A 26,403-nucleotide genomic window follows, 5' to 3' on the forward strand; every position below is an offset into this window, starting at 1 on the left:
TAGTTTGCAGGTACAGCAGGTGATCAGGAAGGCAAATGGAATTTTGGCATTTATTGCTGAAGGAATAGAGTATAAAAGTAGGGAAGTGTTGCTGCAACTGTACAAGGCATTAGTGAGACCTCACCTGGAGTATTGCATACAATTTTGGTCCCCTTACTTGAGGAAGGATGTAGTTGCATTGGAGGCAGTTCAGAGGAGGTTCACTAGATTGATTCCAGAGATGGGGGGTTTGTCTTATGAAGAGAGGTTGAGCAGTTTAGGCCTTTACTATCTGGAGTTTAGAAGAATGAGAGGAGATCTAATTGAGGTATATACAATGATGAAGGGGATTGACAAAGTAGACACAGAGAGGATGTTTCCTCTTGTGGGGCAATCTAGAATGAGAGGTCATAGTTTTAGGATAAGGGGTAGCAGATTTAAAACAGAGATGAGGAGAAATTACTTCTCTCAAAGGGTCGTGAATCTATAGAATTCACTACCCCAGAGTGCGGTGGATGCCGGGACATTGGATAAATTTAAGGAGGAGATAGACAGATTTTTAATTAGAAATGGGTTGAAGGGTTATAGAGAACGGGCAGGAAAGTGGAGTTGCGACCAAGATGAGATCAGCCATGATCGTATTGAATGGCGGAGCAGGTTTGAGGGGCTGAATTGCCTAATCCTGATCCTAGTTCTTATGTTCTTAAAACTGCACACAGTACTCCAGATGCGGTCTCACCAAAACCCTGTACAATTGTAGCAAGACCTCTTTCACCTATACTTCAATCCACTTGCAACAAAGGTCAACATTTGCCTTCCCAACTGCTTGCTGTCCCTACATGCAAATTTTTTACATTCCTTGTACGAGGACACCCAAGTCTCTTTGAACAGCACTTATAAGTTTCACACCTTTTAAAAAATATTCTGCTTTTCTATTCTTACGACCAAAGTGAATAACTTCACGCTTCCCTACATTATACTCCATCTGCCATCTTGATACCCACACATTTAATCTGTCTATATCTATTTGCAACCTCTGTGTCCTCCCCACAGCTTACCTTTCCATCTACCTTTGTATCAGCAGCAAACTTAGATACATTACTACTCTCTGTCATAGGAACATAGGAGCAGGAGTAGGCCATTCAGCCCATCGAGCCTGCCCCGCCATTCAATATGATCATAGCTGATCATCCACTTCAATGCCTTTTTCCTACACTATCCTCATATCCCTTTATGTCACCGGTATTTAGAAATCTGTCAATCTCTGCTTTAAACATACTCAATGACTGAGCTTCCACAGCCCTCTGGGGTGGAGAATTCCAAAGATTCACAACCCTCTGAGTAAAGAAATTTCTCCTCATCTCTGTCCTAAGCAGCTTCCCCCTTATTTTGAAATTGTGTCTCCTGGTTCTAGATTCCCCAACCAGGGGAAACATCTTCCCTGCATCTACCCTGTCTATCCCTTTAAGTATTTTGTAGGTTTCAATGAGATCACCCCTCATTCTTCAAAACTCGAGAGAATACAGGCCCAGTTTTCCCAATCTCTCTTCATAGGGCAGTCCCACCATCCCGGGAACTCCCTCCATGGCAAGAATATCCTTCCTAAGGTAAGGGGACCAAAACTGCACACACTACTCCAAGTGTGGTCTAACCAAGGTTCGATACAATTGAAGCAAAATTTCACTACTCCTGTGCTCAAATCCTCTTGCGATAAAGGCTAACTTACCATTAGCCTTCCTAATTGCTTGCTGCACCTGCATGTTAGCTTTCAGTGACTTATTGACAAGGACACCCAGATCCCTTTGTATATCTACACTTTCTAATCTCTTACCATTTAAGAAATACTCTGCACATCTATTCCTCCTACCAAAGTGGATAACCTCACATTTTTCCACATATTATTCCATCTGCCACGTTCTTGCCCACTCACTAAGTCTTTCCAAATCCCCTTGAAGCCGCTTTGCATCTTCCTCACAACACACATACACACCTAGTTTTGTGTCATCCGCGAACTTGGAAATACTACATTTGGTCCCCACATCCAAATCATTGATATATATATTGTGAACAGCTGGGATCCAATCCCTGCGGTACCCCTCTAGTCACATCCTGTCAATGCGAGAATGACCCGTTTATTTCCACTGTTTGCTTCCTGTCCATTAACCAATCATCTATCCATGCTAACATATTAACCCCAACTGCCTATTAACCTTTTATGCGGCACCTTATCACATGCCTTTTGGAAATCCAGGTATAATACATCTACTGTTCCCCTTTATCTACCCTACTAGCTACATCCTCAAAAAACTCGAATAAATTTGTCAAACAGGACTACCCTTTAGTAAAACCATGTTGACTTATTTTAATCATACTATGCTTTGCTAAGTGCATTGTTAAGACTTCCTTAATAATAGTTTCCAGCGTTTTCCCAACTGATGTTAGTCTAACTGGCCTGTAGTTTTCGGTTTTCTCTCTCCCTCCTTTCTTGAAAAGCAGTGTAACATTTGCCAACGTCCAATCTGACAGGACCATTCCTGAATCTAAAGAATTTTGAAAAATCATAGCTGGTGCATCCACTATATCTGCAGCTATCTCTTTTAGAACCCCAGGCTCAACAGGTCCAAGCCGACATTTACCCGCCACAAGTGACTCCTCCCCCATCTCTTCATCTCGCCCCTTCAGCCAATCCTTCCATTCTTTTCCCCTTCATGTGTTTATCTAGCTTTTCCTTAAATGAATCTATGCTATTCGCCTCAACTGTATCTTGTGGTAGCGAGTTCCACATTCCAACCACTCTCTGGGTAAAGAATTTTCTCCTGAATTCCCCAATCAGAGTGTGTGCACCAAGTTGTACTTCTATAGCGATTTAGTCCTTGAAGGACGTGCAACAATTTTTCCCCCAGTATATTTCAAACTTTTAATTTGGAAACACCACTGCTAAATCCCATGAGCAAATCTATCAGACTTCTTTTTCTCCCTCCAGTGGCCTGGTCTGAGAAGATTGTAATTGAAGTAGAAATGAGAAGCAGTGTGCTTTGGCAGTGGTGTACCTGCACAGATTCTCTATAACAACTGGAGCATTTTATCTGAAGTGCAGATTAGCCGAAGCAAAACGCCGGCACAGCGAAAAGAGCAGACGAGGGTCATCTTGTCACACACCTGCCAATTTGGGTTCCCTGACTGTGTGTCAAGAGCAAAAAAAAACACCTTGCTAAGAGATTCCTGCATTAAAACTCCTGGCTATAACATCATTTGACAGCATTCACAAACTACAGCATGTACCTCACCAGTCTGTCCCACTACTGTTTGCTCCAAGAGTTTAATTGTTTGCATCTTGCCAGCAGACACTATAATGAAAGCTGAAATTAAACTGGCCACATTATGTAGCACTGTCACACCTTTAAACTATAAAAACTAGACACTTCATTGGAATATGTTCAAATACTCATTATTCAATCAGAAATGTCATGTTCCAGCTGTGTGCTTTTATTGGCTCTCTATTCCATGTTTCTACTTTAATTAGGTCCCCAATCTGCATTCCTGTCTTGCAATTTAATTAGCTTCTCATTCTATATTTTGCATTTGTTGAATTACATAAGAATTTTACAACACAGGAACAGGCCATTCAGCCCAACTGGCCTATGCTGGTGTTTAGGTTCCACAAGAGCTTCCTCTTCCTTCATCTCAGCCTATCAACATATCCCTCGATTCCTTTCACTCTCATGTACGTATCTAGCTTCCCCTTAAATGTTCCACCTTCATGACTTCACCTAAATTCCAGATTTGTACCATTCCAAGAGTTGACCTGTACACTCTGATCAGCTTTTGGGTCGCATTATTTTCGATGAGCTTTCTGTCAAGCGCTCAACAGCAACCTGGCTTTATATACAGCCCATAATAAAGAAATATCCCAAAGTGAATACAAAATGACTTCCCAGCCACGGAGGAAGTATTAGGAGGGGACACCAAAAGCTGAGTGGGGTTTTAGGGGGTGTCTTAAAGGAAGAAGAGGCACAAGTTATGGGAGGGAATTCCTGAGCATGGGGCCTGGACGATTGAAGGCACTTTGGTGAGGCTAGGTGGTGGGAGGTGAGGGGGTGGGGGCGGGGGCAGGGCTAGGGATGCAGAAGAAGCCAAAGCTGGAGAAACTGAGAGCTCTGGAGGGGGGAAGGGAAAGGGAGGGGTAAGGCCATGAAAGGTTTTAAGCTGAATAAAACATTCTGGAACATCAGGCATTACCATAATCAGTGCTGTATCTCTAAACTAAACTAAAGTAACTTGTACTATTATTCAATGACTGTCTTGATTCTATATTCAGACTACATAGAGACATACCAGTTAATGGACTTTGAATTTGTATTGCTCGGCTTAATTTGCCCATAATTGTGATGAAGGATGATAATAGAACTTTAAGAATTCCTTCTTAATAAATCACCAAGGAGTTCAGTCTTTGCGTACCTTTTGTGAATATCATATTTAAACTTAAAGGAAGTAATGAATTTCTAAATTACAGTGAATACTGGAAAGCATTCCAAATGACTGAGCATAAATATTCACGTCATTATCTTCTATTTTTGTCACAGAAACACAGCAGAAATTAAAGTACAAAGATGACAACTGAACTACAACTTGATCTCAGCATTTCTACAATTCTGGCCTCTTGCACATCCCCAAGTTTAATCACTCCACCACTGACTGCCGTACCTTCAGCTGTCAAGACTCTAAGCTCAGAAATTCCCCCCCAAACCTCTCCGCCTCTCTCTCGCTCCTCCTGCAAGGCTCCTTAAAACATGCTTTTATGATCAAGCTTTTGGTCACCTACCTTAATATCTTATGCGGCTCGGTGTCATATTTTGTTTTACAGTGCCCCTGTGAAGCACCTTTGGGACATTTTAAAGGTGCTATATAAATGCAAGTTATCAGGGCGTGGGCATCGCTGGCAATGTGAGTATTTATTGTCCATCCATAATTGCCCTTAAGAAAGTCGTCTTCTTAATAACTGAGTAACTTGCTCGGCCATTTCAGAGGGCAGTTAAGAGTCAACCACATTGCTGTGGGTCTGGAGTCACACGTAGGCCAGGCCAGGTAAGGATGGCAGATTTCCTTCCCTAAAGGACATGAGTGAACCAGATGGGTTTTTACGACAATCTGATAGTTACGTGGTCATTAACTTTTATTGCAGATTTATTTAATTTAAATTCCCCAGCTGCCGTGGTGGGATTTGAACTCATGTCTCCAGGTTAGAGCATGACTAACCGACCCGAACCCAACGACATGTGTCGGGTTCGAGTCGGGTCGCTCTTCCAGGTCCGGCATTCGGGCTCGGCTCGGGTCGGACACAGTGGCAGTGCTGCCTTTTGGTCAGGGAGGGAAAGGGAAGTAAGAGTAAGTGTCATTAATTTCCGGTAGTCGGGTCGGGTCAGGTCGGGCATGGGAAAGTACCAAAGGACTCGGGCCCGGGTTAGATGTGGTCAGGTCGGGTTTCAATTGTATACCCAAGTAGGCCTTTACTCCAGATCAATAGTCCAGGCCTCTGGATAACTAGTGCTATACCATAACCACTATGCTATTGTATCATGTGAAGCAATCAAATGTAAAGCAATCAGTCCCTATTTTTTAAAATTTATCAAAATCTATAAACACAATGACTGTTGAAGTCATAGATCTACTTATCAAGCAACATTTACTCCAATTTTACATCTTCCTGCCCATGAACACGTTATCTTCTACATAATCATCCACTTCTGTATTAACACATACCATGCCAGGGTACGTAACGATCATGCCTTTACATTCCTCAGCATATTTCTGCCATTCCAGCTCCTCCCATTGCAGCATGTTGGCAATCTCCTCCTCAGGAACCAGAGGTTTACTGCTACGCAGTAGGTAAAGCAACACCTGGTGCATTGATAGCACCTCTTTTCCACTATCTAAAAACAAGGAAATAAAACAGAAACCTGTGAGGAGAAGGAACTATGGTCAGAGTCACAGTGGTACCATAATTAACCCTGCGGCCATTTGCGCAGACATTGGCATTTAGTTCCAAAGGATATTTGGTGTTTCGCTACTTTCAGTGACTGTCTGCTTCTAGTTACTACCTTCCAAATCATATTTCTCAAGTCAGAGGGAGTGCTCTTCTTATAGTTCCACATGCGAGTGCTACTCAGTGGCCTTGCTTTCAGTAACCAAATAGTAAGGTTAAGTGGACAGAATTCTCTCTCCTCCTCTCGCACTCTGTTACAAGAGCAGCATGGTGTGGGTTTCAAAGCTTCTTCTTAACTACCCTTGCCTCTGCTGGGGCAGGCTCCCAGGAAGAGTCATGCACACTGGGGAAAGTTGGATAACTGCAATTCATCTTCTCACAATGGCAAGTTTCACACCATCTAATCACCAGGTGATTCACCCAAAACTTGTACAATAAACAAGCCTGGAATTTAAGTTCATAACAGGGAGACCTGGCAGTCAAATATTCCAGACAGCTCTGACTGAATGCCAATTCACACATAATAAATAAAAAAGTTAGCAGGAGAGGCAAAAATATACCAACACTTGTCAGAGATTCAAGTGTGCCTACTGCCGCAATCTAAATATAAACCAAGTGTGCTCATTAAGCAATACACCAGCAAGCCCTGATAAATAAATAAAAATCGCATACAGGGGAATGCATAACCCTGAATGAATCGTACAGCAGTAATCCAAACAAAGGGTTCAGACAACATCTGAATTGCTCTTAATCATCTAAGTTACTCACTTAATTTACTGCTTTGTAGTTCAGACACGAGTATTTATTTGTAGATAATATGTTTATTTTTAGCATTAACCATTACTGTTCTATTTATTTACCACAGAGACTTAACAGTGCTAACTAAGGAGCACTGCCATTGTCAGGGAAAGGGAAATTCCAATTTAAGGCACAGGATTAAGTCATGTTAGCTGACATAACATGATCTGTAATATTACCAGGGATTATGCTACACAGAACATGCAGCACAGCAACAGGCTGCTTGGTCAGTGTTCATGCTCCATACAAAGCTTCTCTCACCCCTCTTCCTCTCACCCCATCAGCATATCCCTCCATTCCTTTCTCCCTCCTGTGTTCATCTAGCTTTCCCTTAAATGCATCTATGCCATTGGCCTCATCATCTCCCTGTGGTCGTGAGTTCCACATTCTCACCACTCTCTGGGTAAAGAAGTTTCTACTGAATTCCCTATTGGATTTATTAGTGATTTTCTTATATTTACAGCCCCCAATATTGGTTTCCAAAAGTGTTCCTTACAATTCATTTATTTATCATGTATTATAAAACAAATAATATTCTTGAGAACTGCACTTCAGGAAGGTAGGGCAAGAGAAACACTTCCTCTATACACATTATGTAGCCACCGACACTAATCTGCCTGCACGTGAGAAATTTTCCTCCCTGGTCTTAGCTTTGGATCTTACGGCAGTGAATTAAAACTTCGAGTGGTGGACTTAAACTCTTGTTACCTAACATTAAACCCACCATAATGTCAGGAACCTTTATCCTTCGGGTCAGATACCTGTGTGCCATCTTTTGGGTGATAAAGATCTCACAGACAGTTTCTGTTTTACAGTTTAATCAGTAGCTTAACTAATATTTACCAGAACACCTACTCTCTCACACACACAGGACAGTTTCCCCAGAGTTCTTGTGACATCTTACTAAGGTATACTGGTAATCACTGAGGCATATAGTGCTCTATTGAACATAGTGTATCACCATAGTTTGGGTCTTTGTCTTAGGGAGGGAACATCAACATTACCATTTTGCAAAACGTCAATTAGCACACACTATATTTCTTCTAACCACAAGTCCCGAGTAATATGACAGCAACTGGCAGTGTGCTATTCACAATCTTTTAATCATTACTAACTGGATTGCTCTTTGAAGGAGCTGGCTATGACTTGATGGGCTTCATCTGAGCTGTACTATTCGATCATTCTACTACTCACCAGGTATCGATCGAACAAAGCGGGGCAGGAAGTGGAATCTTGGACAGGATGCAGCACCATTTTCAAATACAGGACCTAGGAAACATCAAGATATATTTACATATATAACGCACACGCACATCAACCGCCTGTGGGATTGCGAATGGGGAAGCCAGACAAAGTGTAGTTTTGAAGTGAGATGGGGTTCGAGGCCAGGAATAATTGGATCAGCAAACACAAAACATAACTCAGAACTTCTTCTAAGGTCTTACGTTCTGCCCCCCACACCCCCCTGCAACTGTGGGTGACAGGACCCTTGACTGTGTTCAACCCATTTCCCGCACTTCTGCCCTCACCCCTTCCCCTCCCTCCCAGGATTGCAACAGGGTTCCCCTTGTCCTCACTTTCCACCCCACCAGCCTCCACATCCAAAGGATCATCCTCCGCCATGTCCAGAGTGATGCCACTACCAAAGATATCTTCCCCTCCCGTCAGCATTCCGAAGGGATCATTCCCTCTGCGACACCTTTGTCCACTCCTTCATTACCCCCAACACCTCATCCCTTTCCCACAGCACCGTCCCATGCAACCGTGGAAGATGTAATACCTGCCCTTTTACCTCCTCTCTCCTCACCATCCAAGGCCCCAAACACTCCTTCCAGGTGAAGCAGTGATTTACTTGTACTTCTTCCAATTTAGTATACTGTATTCGCTGCACACAATGCTGTCTCCTCTACATTGGGGAGACCAAATGCAGATTGGGTGACCGCTTTGCGGAACATCTCCGCGCAGTCTGCAAGCGTGACCCAAGCTTCCGGATGCTTGCCATTTTAATTCTCCACCCTGCTCTCACGCCCACAATTCTGTCCTCGGCCTGTTTCAGTGTTCTAATGAAGCTCAGCGCAAGCTCGAGGAACAGCACCTCATCTTCCGATTAGGCACTCTACCGCCTTCCGGACTCAACATTGGGTTCAACAACTTTAGACCATGACTGCCATTTTGATTGTTTTTTTTTTACACCATGTACCAGTCTCAAACTTGCTTTTCATGTTTTGCCTTCGGACAGAGCTGTTCATTATTCTGCCATTAACACTTTCTCGGGGCAAATGCTTTGAATTTTACTATGGCTGTTACCACTCCTTTTGCCTTTTTTTCCCATGACATCTTTGTCATTTAATCTCTCCTGCCCTCTGCTCTATCACACAACTTCCCTTTTGTTCTTCTTCTTCCCTCCCCCCCCCCCCCCCCCACCCCACCCAACTTTCTCTTGCTCAAAGCCTATTACATTTCTAACCTTTTCCAGTTCTGATGAAAGGTCACAGACCTGAAACGTTAACTCTGTTTCTCTCTCCACAGATGCTGCCTGACCTGCTGGGTATTTCCAGCACTTTCTGTTTTTATTACTGAAGATGTACCTGCTAGATGTGGCCCATCCGAACAGCTCTCACTCAACATTTTCATCAAGAAAATAGGAAAGATCTACTCTCAGATAGACAAAACACATTTCTGTAATTTATATTAATTAATTGATTGAATGAGAATGGTTTTGAACATACACCAACACAAAATCTCTGATTAAAAGATACTTGAGCAGCATTTCAGTTTGTCAATGACTATAAATAGGATCAAAAGATAATGTTCCATCTATGTTAAAATTTACATTCGAGTTTCCGTTACCAACAATATTCCAGTCGTACAGCTCCAAGATATCCTTGAATAAGAATGAGGCAAACATTTCTAATCCTTTCACGCAGAAATTCTGAAACCAAAGTAAACACAAAATTGCAAGTCTATGAAAGGCTGATAGCAAATAAAAACTTCACAAACAGTTTACAAAGCGAGTGGTCTCCTTTTATTTGGTCATTTCTGATCCTTAATTAACTCTTTACATTAAGTGCAACATATTCAGTTTGTTTCATCAAAAACATATAAAAAGGATAAAGAAATTGGTTCTGTAAAACATACAATATATCAGCTAAGTTCATATATATTTTATTATAGGTTATGAACGAGCATAAGATCACGAGTAACAGAAAATTTACAGTGCAGGAGGTGGCCATTCGGCCCTTTGTGTCTGTGCTGGCCGAAAAAGAATTATCCAGCCTAATCCCACTTTCCATTTCTTGCTCTGTAGCCTTGAAGTTAACAGTCGTTCAGGGGCATCTCCAAGTAGTTTTTAAATGCGATGAAGGTTTCTGCCTCTTTCAGGCAGTGAGTTCCAGACCCCCAGCACCCCCTGGGTGAAAAAAATTCCTCAACTCCCCTCTAATCCTTCCACCAATTACTTTAAACCTCTGCCCCCTGGTTATTGACCTCTCTGCTAAGGGGAACAGGTCCTTCCTATCCACTCTATCTAGGCCCCTCATTTTTATACACCTCAATTATTTGGCCCTTAGCCTCCTCTGTTCCCCTTTTTTTGAAATATAGCAACATGATCTTTCACATCACCACAAATTCTTGACTCTTCAAAACCATGTGATTATCCACTCTTCACTGGTAATTATTCTTAAAATAGAATCAGTACTTGCCTCTGGCATCATTTCCTCGATGAAATGTATGGTGTAGTCAATATTGAACCGTATCACCCTGCACAAAGGGATCTGCAAAAATAAAAACACCTTTTGTATTAATATTTATATATACATATATAGCAATGAACATTTAGTTAGGCAATGTCACTTTTACTTTGTCAGCGAAATACCACAGAATTAATACACAAAAGTCTAGAGATTTATGATGATGTATTTTGGTTAAAATGATTGTTGTTGAAAGTGTTTGTGCTGTTGTGCCAGTTAACCACAAGAATTGTTCAAATACCTCCTGATCTCAGGGCAATTAAGACCTGTAATACAATGGTAACAGCATATAAAATAGCACTATTCAAGGCTTTGTTAAAAGTACAACAGGGATGAAAAGAAAAAAACTTGCATTTATATAGCGCCTGTCATCACCTCAGGATGTCCCAAAGTGCTTCTCAGCCAATTACGTATTTCTGAAGTGTAGTCACTGTTGTAATGTAGGAAATGCGGCAGACGATTTGCGCACAGCAAGCTCCCACAAACAGCAATGTGATAATGACCAGGTACTCTGTTTTTGTGATGTTGATTGAGCAATAAATATTGGCCAGGACACTGGGATAACTCTCCTGCCCTTCTTCAAAACAGTGCCATGAGATCTTTTACCTCCATCTGAGAGAGCAGACGAGGCCTCAGTTTAACGTCTCATCCGAAAGTCGGCACCTCCGACAGTGCAGCCTTCCCTCAGTACTGCACTGGAATGTCAGCCTTGATTCTTGCGCTCAAGTCCTGGAGTGAGACTTGAACCCACAACCTTCTAAGAGTTGAGAGTGCTACCCACTGAGCCACGATTGACACAAATAATACAGCACGAGCCATCATATACTGTCCCATCTTTCATATCAGCAACAACTCTGAAACCCTTTCTGCTGTATCACTTCGCTTCAATTTTACAAACACTCAGCATATCTGCATTAAGCTTGTGTGGAATTGGTATTTTCATTCATATAAATTGGCAATGCAGTTCTGGAGGGGTTTGCTATTTTATAAATAATTCAATAACAATACAGGACACGATAGCTCTCGCACCTAACCACATAAACGTTACATTCGAGAAGTCTGGGATGAGAACAAAGCCACTGGACCCATCGCAGTTCACCCCTTTACACGATGATGACCTACCTCACTCTAAAAGCATGAGCACTGTCTAGAATAGATGCAGCAAATTGACAAGAAGAAAAATAAAACAGAATCAAAGTTTCTTTTCTTTTGGGCCTCCTTATCTCGAGAGACAATGGATACGCGCCTGGAGGTGGTCAGTGGTTTGTGAAGCAGCGCCTGGAGTGGCTATAAAGGCCAATTCTAGAGTGAAGCTCTTCCACAGGTGCTGCAGAGAAATTTGTTTGTCGGGGCTGTTGCACAGTTGGCTCTCCCCTTGCGCCTCTGTCTTTTTTCCTGCCAACTACTAAGTCTCTTCGACTCGCCACATTTTAGCCCCGTCTTTATGGCTGCCCGCCAGCTTTGGCAAACGCTGGCAACTGACTCCCACGACTTGTGATCAATGTCACAGGATTTCATGTCGCGTTTGCAGACGTCTTTATAGCGGAGACATGGACGGCCGGTGGGTCTGATACCAGTGGCGAGCTCGCTGTACAATGTGTCTTTGGGGATCCTGCCATCTTCCATGCTAGAGAATCAATGGCATCACTGAGTTCTGATTTGGTTGGCTGTATGCCCAGTTTCTACGCCAATTTATCTGGACTTATAACCCGTAACTGCTGCCTTCCGTGTTGTGTCAGTCGCTGTGAGGCAACTATGGAGTGACCTCTCCATGGCGCATGCCTGGGCAAGTTTATGGAGGTTAAGAGTTGCCCAGTCGTCAAAACCCCCCTCTCGGCCTTTCTGGTGGGGTCCAAAGGAGTGCAGAGCACGACGTTTGGCACCGGTATGGCTGCAGGAACTGCCGGATACATGCCAAAGGTGACACATGACCGCCTTCGGGGTTCCGCTCCGGATTATCTGTTAGGGTTTACTCCCTTAGCCTTGGTCTCTCCCGAGACGCCCACAAGGCAGTGGGGTTGTTAGGGCCCCTACACAGGTGTAGGATGGTGCCGGTGGGAGGAGGGGATGCGAGGGGGAAGGGTGGAGGGAGGGGGGGGTGCGAAGGGGCTGTAAGGGGGTGGGGTGGGGGGGTGCAGGGGGAAGATGGTGCGAGAGGGGGCGGGCTGTTGGGGGGTGAGCTGAGAGGGTGGAGCAGGGAAGGGGAAGGGGGGGAAAGCGGGTGCAGGTAATAAAGGTCCCTAGTGCCCACCATCGACGTCCGGAACACTCATCCACGTCCTTCAGGAGGTGAAGCATCTTTTGGCAGACTTACAGAGGTGATTACATTCACTAAGGGTTTTTTTTTCAGTGGTTTAAATAAAGGCATGCAGCATTGCCGACAGTGCGCTGCAGATGCTCTCCGAGCCATCTCCCGCGGGTGCTTTGAAGTTGCGGCCGGGGGGCCGTTTGTGGATTTTTTGGGTGATCGGAGCACCTTTTCTCAAGACTTCTCTAGGGTCCCGCTGCTCCTTCTTCACCTCAAAGGACTTACCGCACGCCGTGGCTGCAGACACTCTGGGCGGTGAAGACAGCAGGATCGGAGATTAAAGTATTGACAGCTGTGCTTGTCAGTTTCGTCCGGATCAATTTCATTGAGAAAACAAAGAGCAGGTGTGGCTGGGGGAGGGCAGTGGGCCCAGGTAACATACACTAAACTAACTGTTAGCTTTTAGATAGGGCTAAAATGAACTGATTTAAAGAGCCAGGGGAATTTAAACAGTTTAAGAGGGCAGATTGGGGGAGAAAACATTAGGAATGGGAGCAGATGGCCATGGATATCGTTGAACAGTAAGGGAGCTTCCTAGGGAGCTTCCAGCCCAGGAGCCATCTTGTCAAGTTAAAAACAAAAAAAAAAAATGCCAAGAGTAATTTTCACAAGTTTATTTGGAGAGGGGATTGGATTCTAGTGAGTGGGTACATTCTGGAAACCATTGATCTGGCGGCAGGCAATACAGCTGGAGTACAGCATATTTACTTGAAGGATTTATTTTCTTCTGTAATCGAATATAAATGTGTTTCAGGGTCTGATATGCTACTATTAAAACAGAAGTAGATAAGGGAAGTGGAAAGATGAGGGGGTAAGCAAAGCTTGAATATCATCCAATATCCCAGAATCACAGAATTGTTACAGTGCAGAAGGAGGCCATTCGGCCCATCATGTCTGCACAGCTCTCCGAGTGAGCAATTCAACTAGTGCCACTCCCCCACTCTCTCCCTGTAACTCTGCACATTCTTCCTTTTCAGATAACCGTCCAATTCCCTTTTGAATGCTTCAATTGAACCTGCCTCCACCACATTCTCAGGCAGCGCATTCCGGACCTTAATTACTCACTGCATGAAAAAGTTTTTCCTCATGTCGTTTTTGCTTCTTTTACCAATTACTTTAAATCTGTGCCCTCTCGTTCTTGATCCTTTCATGAGAGGGAACAGTTTCTCTCCATCTCCTCTGTCCAGGCCCCTCATGATTTCAAATACCTCTGTCAAATCACCTCTTGGCCTTCCCTTCCCCAAGGAAAATAGTCTCAACTTCTCCAATCTATCTTCATAGCAGAATTTCCTCATCTCTGAAACCATTCTCATGAATCTTTTCTGTACTGTCTCCAATGCCCTCACTTCTTAAAGTGCGGCACCCAGAACTGGAAGCAATACTCCAGCTGAGGCCGAACTAGTGTCTTATACAAGTTCAACACAACTTCCTTGCTCTCGTACTCTATGCCCCTATTATTAAAGCCCAGGATACTGTATGCTTTATTAACCGCTCTCTCAACCTGTCCTGCCACCTTCAATTACTTATGCCCAGCTCCTGCTGCTCCTGCACCCTTTTAGAATTGTACCCTTTATTCTACATTGTCTCTCCATGTTCTTCCTACCAAAATGAATCACTTCACATTTTTCTGCATTGAACTTCATCTGCCACCTATCTGCCCATTCCACCAACTTGTCAATGTCCTTTTGAAGTTCTACACTATCCTCCTCACAGTTCACAAAGCTTCCAAGTTTTGTTTCATCCACAAACTTTGAAATTGTGCCCTGTACACCAAGGTCTAGGTCATTAATATACATCAGGAAAAGCAAGAGTCCCAACAGTGATCCCTGGGGAACTTCACTACAAACCTTCCTCCAGCCCGAAAAACATCCATTAAATCACTAATCTTTGTTTCCTGTCACTCAGTCAATTCTGTATCCCTGTTGCTCCTGTCCCGTTTATTCCAGGAGCTATAAATTTGCTCACAAGTCTGTTGTGCGGCACTGTATCAAACGCCTTTTGGAAGTCCACCATCCTGACTTGGAACTAGATCGCTGTTCCTTCACTGTCGCTGGGTCAAAATCCTAGAACTCCCTCCCTAACAGCATTGTGGGTGTACCTACACATGGACTGCAGTGGTTCAAGAAGGCGGCTCACCACCACCTTCTCAAGGGCAATGAGAGATGGGCAATAAATGCTGGCCTTGCCAGTGATGCCCACATCCCATGAACGAATCTTTTTTAAATCACAAGTTTGAAATAACTGTTCAAAAACAGAATTGACGTCACTCTGCGCTGTTGTCGGTTATGTGCTGGCTGGGAAGCAAAATAAAATGCAATTGGGCCAATTTTCATTGTGGACAGACATAGGTGGGTCTATACCACGGCCTGCTCGATGTCCTCCGACAACAGGTTAGAGCAATTTTGACAGCTGGGATCACCTACATTCCAGATGTAACTGCTTGTGGGCTGAACTTATCTTGACAGCAGCACATCAATACGAATTCATCTGAAATCTTTCCTAGGTAAAATAGTCAAAAACATGAAATGCAACAAAGATTATGGGCAGCATTCTCCCCAGGGGTTTCTGAACTCCACTGTCAGGTTCAAATGGGGGTCAGCAGACCGCACTGTGTGGGAAACAGTCACTGACTGATTTTCCCCGGAGTGGCCAATTAATGGCTGGAGGGCAGGCTCACATCCAATTAAGGATGGCGGGTGGACTCTCAAAGCTGGAGGGCCAATCGGAGGTCTTCCAACTTGAAAGGAGCAGCAGGATGCCGTGGAAGGTAAGTACAGGAGAGGGTGCTTCAAAATGGAGGTACCCTCTTACCAACTTTGTCAAAGCTTAAATAAAAAGTGCAGGTGCAGCTGGGCCACCACTGTGGGGGTGGGGGAACCCCCTCTATAGGTCGGCCTGTGGCTGCTGCTGCACCCACTCAGGCAGGGAGGGGCCTCTGCCACCAGGAGGCCACCACTAGGCATTTTAACTGGCCTCTGCCACCTGCGGGAACCTGGAGGCCGACTGGAAAATCCCAGTCAGCCTCCTTCAATCGGCCTTAAGTGGCCATTAATTAATTTAATCGACTACCCACCATGTGCAGGCAGGTGGATCTGCTGCCCCCACTCCCATCCTGCCTGGTGGAAAATGGCCGAGGGGGGGGTGGTGGCGGATGAAGCTGGGGCATGCAGGCTGGTGGCGTTATCTTTATCACCTGTCTGCCTCCATTCCCAGCCTCAATGGGAGCTCAAAATCCAGCCCTTTGTTTTCCAACAGTTATAAACCTTTCAGGCCCTAATCAAGTCTTAAAATGGGAGGCTCAGCGTCAGTACTTCTCGTCAGAACAGTGTCAGCAAACAGGCTGATGTTTTGCAGAATCTGAAAGAGTTCACTCAGTAACATCTCAAACTGCGCTTCCTGCGAGCCTTGTAATCTGCACAAGAGTCTCAATTTTTTTTTTTCTGTGCCACCAATCATTTGACCAACTGCTTCTCCACGAACCCGAGGATTTTCATGTCAGCTGGTGAGTAACAGATATCGCCAGATGCAGCTCAGGATTCACTTGCAGTGGATCAGGTTCGTACAAACAGGACAAACTCAGGGACTGGAGAGGATAAAACTAGCAGTTTACACCAATAATAACAATAAACTGAGGTTTTCTCAGTGGATCCCTTAATGGATCCATAGGCTAATGTGATTACTGAGTCATAAAATCATACAGCACAGAAGGAAGCCATTCAATTCATCGCATCTGTGCTAGCTCTTTGGTCAAGCTATCCACTGAGTCCCACTCCCGCGCTCTTACCCTGTATTCATGTAACTTTTTTTTTTCTCTTTCAAGTATTAATTAATTTCTCTTTTGAAGGTTACTATTGAATCTGCTTCCATTGACCTTTCAAGCAGCGCGTTGCAGATCACAACAACTTGGGGCCGGATCTTGTTTACCCACCAGAAAATGGCAGCTATCCCGCACAGGACCCGCGCCATCGCAATTCTGCGGCAGGCGGCCACTTAACAAACTGACAGTGGCCGCACCCGCCAACCACCCCCACCCCCCTCCAAATCACGTGGCACCATTTTTACAAGGCCGCCAGCCCTGCAAACAAAATGCAGAGTTGCACCCGTTCCCGTCCATCCATAAAATAATGTCGAGTTGACCCCATTCCGCATCCCCCCCCCGCCCCACATCTAACGCAGAATGCAGAGTTCACCCATCCCCCTCCTCGGTGGCGCCAGCTTCCCATGGACGGGAAAGTGAAGGTGCGTGAGTGCCGCACGTCCAGCTCAAGATCAGGAACAGATGGGAAGATCGCGGCAGATGACACTGAAATTTATCCAGAGTGGTATTTTAAATATTTAATCAGGGTCCCGCTGCAGAGCAGCGGAGAGGCTGCCACAGAGCTTCCCCATCGCCGGGAAGATCAGGCCCGGAATTCCCAGTGTCGGGTTCCGTGGCGGCCGCTGCTACTCAGATTCTCTGGCACCACCACCAACCCCCCACCCTGCCTTGCCCTGAAACCCACCATTGGGATGGGAACAAAATCCAGCCTTGCTCTTGGTGTGTAAAAGACACATTACACTGCACATACCTCACTGTAAGGGTTTACATATTATTTCAAGTGACAAAGAATTAAACCAACGGCGTGCCCGCAAGTCAGTATTTTTGATAGGACATAAGCCACCTCTCATTAGAAGTGAATGCACCTTATATAAAGCATAGGCTGATAATTGACAATGGTGGTACTCACATTATTCAGAGGAGTGTGGGAAAACAGGGAAAACCCTTCGAAGATATATTCATGGTCATCGTACTCTATCACGGTCGGTCTGTCAGTCTAAAAGAAAACGTAGCCTAGTTTAGAGATTGAAGATAAATTCATCACAAGTTCTAACTGGAAATGATTTGTACTTTGTTTTTGTATAGATGGTAATACAGCACTTACCAAGAAGTTAGTAGGTGGAGAAACTGTAATTCTGTAGTGGAATAATTTCCCTGCATTGTTAGTCATTGGACGACAAGCTTCATTTGCCTGGATGAAAGAATTTCAAAGCACGTTATGATTTTCAGCTTCCCAACATTATCAAAATAGCAAGACACCTAAAAATCCATCAGCCATTTTGCAATCACTAATGGCCTACAGTTACAGTTGGTCCCTGGCCATTAAGTAGCTTCATCAGGTTTAGCAAGGATAAAAATCCTTTACGATTAAGGATAATAATGAGGATATAAACCACATACTGAACAATGCTGCAGTACCAAACTTCTCAGGTTCAAATGGCTCCATACCAGACACCAAGGGTCAATTTGTCTAGTCTGCCCTGGACCCCTCCAGTTGCAGCTTTGCACTATGATGTCCCAGATAGTGTCCCAGACACCACCACCACCATCTCTGGGTATCTAACGTCCCACTGGCAGGACAGACCCACCAGAGGCGGCGGCACCATGGTATACAGTCGGGACGGAGCTGCGCTGGGAGTCCTCAACATTGACTCCGGACCCCATGACATCTCATGGCATCAGGTCAAACATGGGCAAGGAAACCTCCTGCTGATCATCACCTACTGTCACCCCACCCCCACCCCTCGGCTGATGAATCAGCGCTTCCCCATGTTGAACACCAATTGGAAGAAGCACTGAGGGTAGAAAGGGCACAGAATGTACTCTGACTGAGGAACTTCAATGTCCATCACCAAGAGTGGCTCAGTAGCACCACTACTGACCCAGCTGGCCGAGTCCTAAAGGACATAGCTGCGAGACTGGGTCTGCGGCAGGTGGTGAGGGAACCAACAAGAGGGAAAAACCTACTTGACCTTGTCCTCACCAATCTACCTGTCGCAGATGCATCTGTCCATGACAGTATTGGTAGGAGTGACCACCGCACAGTCCTTGTGGAGACAAAGTCCCGTCTTCACATTGAGGATACCCTTCATCGTGTTGGGACTACCGCAGTGCTAAATGGGATAGATTTCGAACAGATCTAGCACCTCAGTTTTATCCCCTTACACCCCCACCTCAATGAATTTCGCGCTCGGCATGACGTTGACCTCTGCTTCCATCGCCTTCACCTCCGTGCTTACTTCTTTGGCCAGGAGTCCTCCCCCCAACCAGCAGCCCCGTTCACCCGCCTCCAGCACTCTCCCTCCACCTGGACCCCTCCTTCTGGCCGATTACCCACTCTCGACCTTTTCATTGAAAACTGTCGGCGAGACGTCGGTCGTCTCAATTTCTCCGCTCCCCTCACTCACTCTAACCTGTCTCCCTCTGAACTTGCCGCACTCCGTATTCTCAGGTCTAACCCCGACACTGTGATCAAACCTGCTGACAAGTTGGTGCTGTTGTTGTCTGGCGAAGCGACCTCTACTTTGCAGAGGCTCAGCGCCAACTCTCAGACACTTCTTCCTACCTCCCCCTGGACCATGATCCCACCACCGAACATCAAGCTACTGTCCACAGGACTGTCACTGAACTCATCTCCTTCGGAGATCTTCCCTCTACAGCTTCCAACCTCAAAGTCCCACAACCCCAGACAGCCCGCTTCTACCCCCTTCCCAAAATCCACAAACAGGACTGTCCCGGCAGACCAATCATTTCATCCTGTTCCTGCCCCACTGAACTTATTTCTTCCTATCTTGACTCTTTTTTTTCTCCCCTGGTCCAGTCTCTTCCCACTTACATCCGTGACTCTTCTGATGCCCCACTTCATTTCGATAACTTCCAGTTTCCTGGTCTTAACCACCTCCTCTTCACAATGCTCGTCCAATCGCTCTACACCTCCATCCCCCACCAGGACGGTTAGAGGGTTCTTCGCTTCTTCCTTGAACAGAGGCCCAACCAGTCCCCATCCACCACCACCCTTCTCTGCCTGGCTGAACTTGTTCTCACATTGAACAACTTCTGCTTCAACTCCACTTACTTCCTCCAAATAAAAGGTTTTGCTATGGGTACCCGTATGGGTCCTAGTTATGCCTGTCATTTTTGTGGGATTTGTCAAATATTCCTTGTTCCAGTCCTACTCAGGACCCCTCCCCCAACTCTTTTTCCGGTATATTGATGACTGTATCGGTGCCGTTTCCTGCTCCTGCCCCGAACTGGAAAACTTCATCAATTTTGCTTCCATTTCCACCCTTCTCTCACCTTTACATGGTCCATCTCAGACACTTACCTTCCCTTCCTCGACTTCTCTGTCTTCATCTCTGGGGATAGATTGTCCACCAATATTCATTATAAGCCCACCGACTCCCACAGCTACCTCGACTACACTTCTTCACACCCTGCCTCCTGTAAGGGCTCCATTCCATTCTCCCAATTTTTCTGTCTCCATCACAACTATTCTGATGATGCAACCTTCCACAACAGTGCTTCTGATATGTCTTCCTTTTTCCTCAACCGAGGATTTCCCCCCCACTGTGGTTGACAGGGACCTCAACCGTGTCTGGCCCATTTCCCGCACCTCTACCCTCACCCCTTCCCCTCCCTCCCAGAACCACGACAGGGTTCCTGTTGTCCTCACATTCCACCCCTAAGAATCATCCTCCGCCATTTCCGCCACATCCAGCGTGATGCCACCACCAAACATATCTTCCCTTCCCCTCCCCTGTCAGCATTCCAAGGGATCGTTTCCTCTGCGACACCCTGGTCCACTCCTCCATCATCCCCGACACCTCGTCCCTTCCCACGGCACTTCCCCTGCAATCACAGGAGGTGTAATACCTGCCCTTTTACCTCCTCTCTATCCAAGGCTCCAAACCCTCCTTTCAGGTGAAGCAGTGATTTACTTGTACTTCTTTCAATTTAGTGTACTGTATTCGCTGCTCACAATGTCGTCTCCGTAACATTGGGGAGACCAAACGCAGATTGGGTGACTGCTTTGCAGAACACCTCTGCCCAGTCCACAAGCATGACCCCGAGCTTCCGGTCACCTGTCATTTTAATTCTCCACCCTGCTCTTATGCCCACATTTCCAATGAGGCTCAATGTAAGCTTGAGGAACAGCACCTCATCTTCCGATGAGATACTCTGCAGATTTCTGGACGCAACGTTGAGTTCAACAATTTCAGAGCATGACTCATTTTAATTTATTTTTATTTAAATTTATTTATTTTATTTCAGTTTTTTAACCATGTATCTGCCTTTAATCCGTTTTTCAGGTTTTTGCTTTTGGACAGAGCTGTTCATTATTCTGCCATTAATACTCTCTCTGGACACATGCTTTGTCTTTTACTCCAGCTATTAGCACTCCCTTTGCCTTTTGTTCTGTGACATCTGTCATTAATCTCTCCTGCCCTCTGCCCTGTCACACACCATCCCTTTTGTTCTTCTCCCCCCCCTTCCCCAAAGCCTATTACATTTCTAACCTTTGCCAGTTCTGATGAAAGGTCACAGACCTGAAACGTTAACTCTGCTTCTCTCTCCACAGATGCTGCCAGACCTGCTGAGTATTTCCAACACTTTGTGTTTATTTCAGATTTCCAGCATCCGCAGTATTTTGCTTTTAAATTTATATTTCAGTTGCAAGCTCGTCTTCGATCAGGGTAAAACAACAACTTCCATTTATAAAGCACTTAACAACAGCGTTATCAATTACCATTCTAACGACACACGTAAGGAGATATTAGTCCAGATGACCAAAAGCATGGTCAAAGAGGTAAATTTTAAGGAGTGTCTTAAAGGAGGCAGAGAGGTTGAGGGAGGGAATTTCCAGAGCTTAGGGCCCAGGTAACACAAGGCAAGGCCACCAATAGTGAAGTGATTAAAATCAGGGATGCTCAAGAGGCCAGAATTAGAGGAGCGCAGATATCACCAAGGCTTGCAGGACTGGCGAAGATAGGGAGTGGTGAGGCCATGGAGGGATTTGAAAACAAGGATGAGGATGTTAAAATTGAGGTCTTGTTGGACTGGGAGCCAGTGTTGGTCAGGGAGCACAGGGATGATGTGAACTGGACTTGGTGAGTTAAGATACGGACAAGAGAGTCTTGGATGAACACAAGTTTATATAGGATAGAAGATGGGAGGCCAGTCAGGAACAGCATTGGAATAGTCAAGTGTAGAGGGAACAATGGCATGAAGGAGGGTTTCAGCAGCAGATGAGCGAAGGCAGAGTTGGAGTGAGGGAATGTCATGGAATTTGAAGTAAGCAGTCTTGGTGATGGAGCAGATATGGAGTAAGACACCTCGGGGGGGTGGGGGGGGTGGTCAAACACAATACCAAGGTTGCAAACAGTCTAGCTCAGCTTCAGATAGTTGCCAGGGAGAGGGATCAAATACAGATTTTCACACATGTCTTCTAGAAATGCTTCCAGATATGGATTAAATCTGTAGAAATATGCAAAGTTCTCTTAAACCATGTGAGAATCAAAAACATCTTGGTTAAACAAAGTGCATTTGTACCTCTTCACCAGGGTAAATGCTATGTCTGATCCCAGTTCGTTTAGCCTTGGCACTGCATTTACACAATGGACCATCATTCATCTGTGAGTGAAGAGACAAAAATAAATTAAAGCAAAAGAGTTTCAAAAACGTTAACTCTGCTTCTCTTTTCACAGATGCTGCCAGACCTGCTGAGTGGTTCCAGCATTTCTTGTTTTTATTTCAGATTTCCAGCATCCGAAGTATTTTGCTTTTATTTTAATATTAAGAGCTGTTGTGGCCAATTACCAGTAACACCCAGAGTCCTTTTTACCTAATTCACAAACTGCATTGATCTAAGTACAGAAAACTGTTACGTACTGTACTTAGGAATTTGGTCTAATGAATTGGAAAGTGCAAAACTTCTCAACGTCCGCTTCCTCAATCTGTTGTCAACATATCCCTATTGTCTCAGTGAGAGGCCAGAAGATTACAATTTCCATGATGCATTTCCCACACGTAACTATTACAAATGATTATATTTTAAACATCAAACATCAGAAACAGGAGCCGGAATAGACCATTTTTTCCTTGGAGGCTGCTCCGCCATTCAATAAGATCATAGCTGATCTTCTATCTCAACTCTACCTTCCTGCACTATCCCCATATCCCTTAGTATCCAAAAGTCTATCCATCTCTGTCCCGAATATACTCAATGACTGAACATCCACAGCTCTCTGGGGTAGAGAATTCCCAAGATTCACCCTTTGAGCGAATAAATTTCTCCTCATCTCAGTCTTAAATGGCTGACACTTATTCTTAGACTGCGACCCTGTGCTCCAGACTCCCCAGCCAGGGGAAACAACGTCTACCCTGTCAAGCCCCTTAAAGATTTTTACATGTTTCAATTTGATCATCTCTCATTCTTCTAAACTTCAGGGAATATAGACCGAGTCTACTCGGGCTCAAACTGAACATAAAATATTTCTGCATAAGTCGAAGTTTAAAGAAATGTTTTTAAAAGTGGAAACATACTCAGATAGTACAAGATTGAGCTGTCTGATAAAAGGGGAGAAAACTACATTGCCCATGTTAGTTCTCTCTCTCTCGTAGGATTTATCAACAGGAACTAGAATTGCTCAGGTCAATTAAAGGATGTTTTACTGTCCGACTTCCGCTTGACAATGTTGTGATGAGCTCTGGGCATTGTAGTTGAAAACAACTGATCCATGACATCGCCTTCACATATACATGAGCAGGGAATGGAGAGTGGAGCAGAGGGATTTAGGGACCCAAGTACAGAAATCACCAAAGCTAGTGGACAGGTACAAAACAAAATTAAAAAGACTAATGGAATACTAGCATGCTATTTTTGTAATGTTGGGATACTAAAAGCACAGCACTTACCAAAAGGTTAGTAGGTGGACAAACTGTAATTCTATAGGAGAATAATTTTCCTGCATTGTTAATTATTGGACAGCAAACATCATTTGCCCAGATAACACTTAGGAAATAAAACTCACTGAAGTTTCCCATTGTATCTTAGATATCTCTCTGAAATTTTCCCTGCAGAGGCCCACGCCCCTGGCACCTCCAGCAAAACTTGGCACTTGTACCAGCTGCACCACCCAACACAGGAGCAGGAGGAGGCCATTCATCCCTTCGAGCCTGTTCCACCATTCATTAGATCATCGCTGATCTGTATGTTACCTTCATTCACCTGCCTTGGTTCCTTAATCCCCTCGTCCAACAAAAACCTATCAATCTCAGTTTTGAAGAAGTGCTTCCTGACATCACCCTTGAACGGCTTAGCTCTAATTTTAAACTGATAACCTCTTCTTTTGGATACAAGAAATAGTTTCTCAGTATCTATCCTATCAACTCCTTTATAATCACCTTCAACACAATTAAAATCGCCCCTTAATCTTCCTTAAGGGGAAACAAACCTAGTCTAGGCAACATGGTCTCATATATTAACCCTTTTTATTTCACCAGAATGATACTGGGACTAGAACATTCAGTTTTGATGAAAGGTCACTGACCTGAAACGTTAACTCTGCTTCTCTATCCACAGATGCGGACAGTCCTGCTGAGTTTTTCCAGCACTTTGTTTTTATTTCAAATTTCCAACATCTGCAGTATTTTGCTTTTATCATTCTGGTGAATCTGCTCAGTACCCCTTCCAAGGCTAATATATCTGCCCCGAGGTGCAGTGCCCAGAACTGAACACAATTACTCTAGATGGAGCCTGACCAGAGCTCTGTAAAACTGCAACATAAGTTCCTCCCCTTTGTATTCCAGCCCTTTTGAGAGAAGGGCTGAATGGCCTCCTTCTGTCCTGTATCATTGTCATAGAGTCATACAGCATAGAAACAGGCCCTTCTGCCCACGGCATCCATGCCGACCATAATGCCTATCTATACTAATCCCACCTGCCTGCATTAATTCCATATCCCTCTATGCCTTGCTCATTCAAGTACCTGTCCGGATGCCTCTTAAATGTCGCTACTGTTCCTGCCTCCACCACCTCCTCCGGCAGCTCATTCCAGATACCCACTATTATTTGTGTAAACAATTGACCCTTTTGATTCCCTTTAAACCTTCTCCCTCTCACCTTAAATCAATGCCCTCTAGTTTTAGTCACCCCTACCATGGGAAACAGACTCTGGCTATTGACCCTATCTATGCCTCTCATAATTTTATATACCTCTATCATGTCCCTTCTCAGCCTCCTTCACTCCAGGGAAAACAGACCCAGCCTATCCAATCTCTCTTTATAGCTCCAGCCCTCCAAACCAGGCAACATCCTTGTGAATCTTTTCTGCACGCTCTCTAGCTTAATCACATCTTTCCTGTAGTGCGGCGACCAGAACTGCACACAGTACTCCAAATGCGGCCTAACCAACGTCATGTACAACTGTAACATGACGTCCCAACTCTTGTACTCAATGCCTCGGCCGATGAAGGCAAGCATGCCATACGCCTTCTTCACCACCCTGTCTACCTGTGTTGCCACTTTCAGGGAACTATGTACTTGCACCCCAAGGTCTCTCTGACAGAAAGGCTGACACACCTGGCCTGGATCATTGTACCACAACTCTTCGTGCAATCGATCAGGGTGGGCCTTTTTACGCTTGATTTCTTCGATTACATCAATAATTTCAGAGTCCGAGCTGCAGGTACTGCTCCCACTGCTGTTATCATCCGAGTCACAGCCCGAGTCACTGGAGCTGGCATCTGTGCAGAAAGAAATCACATTCAAACATTTATTAAAATTCAATGACCATTTGCTTGGGCTATGAGGAAATATTAAATGGTTCAAAAGGTCTCAGGACAGTAGTAATCCAGCAGGTCTAACTAATTGACAATTTTTGCTTTGTTTTAAACAAGGATCAAACTTACAATATTGTACTATCGAGAATATTAAAGACATGTAGGTGCTGACAAAAAGTAAGTATTTTAGTCTCAGATTGTTCACTCATTGGATTCTTTCTTGCTGCTCACAAAACATACCAGGTTAAAACTGGTTATTGCCAGTGCAGTCTGCAGGCAGGATGTGAAGGATACACATCTCAAACTCTCTGATGTAGAATGCTTGAGATAAGGCAGAGACAACAGCCTAGTTCAGGAAGGTCAATGAATCACAGAATAGGGGTGGCACAGTAGCTAGCACCGCAGCCTCACAGCTCCAGGGACCCGGGTTCGATTCTGGGTACTGCCTGTGCGGAGTTTGCAAGTTCTCCCTGTGACCGCGTGGGTTTTCGCCCAGTGCTCCGGTTTCCTCCCACAGCCAAAGACTTGCAGGTGATTGGTAAAGATTGGTAAATTGGCTGTTGTAAATTGCCCCTAGTGGTGGTAGGTGGTAGGGAATATGGGATTACTGTAAGGTTAGTATAAATGGGTGGTTGTTGGTCAGCACAGACTCGGTGGGCCGAAGGGCCTGTTTCAGTGCTGTATCTCTATAAAAAAAAGAATATAGTTCTTGGGTCTAAAGAGATCAAAGGGTATGGGGGGAAAGCAAGAACAGGTTACTGAGTTGGATGATCAGCAATGATCATAATGAATGGCGGAGCAGGCTCGAAGGGCCAAATGGCCTACTCCTGCTCCTATTTTCTATGTTTTCTATGTTACAGCACAGAAGGGGACCATTCAGCCCATCGTTTCCGTGTTGGCTCTCTGCAAGAGCAACTCACCTAGTTCCTCTTCCCAACCTTTTCCCCATAGCCCTGCACATTTTTTCCCTTCAGATAATTATCCAATT

At 44.8% G+C, this 26,403-nt stretch overlaps 1 protein-coding gene across 2 annotated transcripts in view; it reads right to left on the reverse strand.

Annotated features, from left to right (window-relative positions):
- The window catches only part of drosha (drosha ribonuclease III), a 138,588-nt gene that overhangs the window by 103,147 nt on the left and 9,038 nt on the right, over positions 1 to 26,403 (reverse strand). For both annotated transcript variants that reach the window (XM_068053778.1, XM_068053768.1), the window contains exons 6-13: positions 25,216 to 25,379; positions 22,185 to 22,265; positions 17,740 to 17,826; positions 17,545 to 17,631; positions 10,462 to 10,533; positions 9,611 to 9,692; positions 7,955 to 8,029; positions 5,740 to 5,909 (exon numbers count right to left, since the gene is read on the reverse strand). In XM_068053778.1, coding sequence (XP_067909879.1) covers positions 5,740 to 5,909; positions 7,955 to 8,029; positions 9,611 to 9,692; positions 10,462 to 10,533; positions 17,545 to 17,631; positions 17,740 to 17,826; positions 22,185 to 22,265; positions 25,216 to 25,379 — 818 coding nt within the window. The remainder of the gene's footprint in view (positions 1 to 5,739; positions 5,910 to 7,954; positions 8,030 to 9,610; positions 9,693 to 10,461; positions 10,534 to 17,544; positions 17,632 to 17,739; positions 17,827 to 22,184; positions 22,266 to 25,215; positions 25,380 to 26,403) is intronic.

Source organism: Heterodontus francisci, chromosome 2 (genome assembly GCF_036365525.1).
Source record: "Heterodontus francisci isolate sHetFra1 chromosome 2, sHetFra1.hap1, whole genome shotgun sequence".
Classification (NCBI taxonomy): Eukaryota; Metazoa; Chordata; class Chondrichthyes; order Heterodontiformes; family Heterodontidae; genus Heterodontus; species Heterodontus francisci.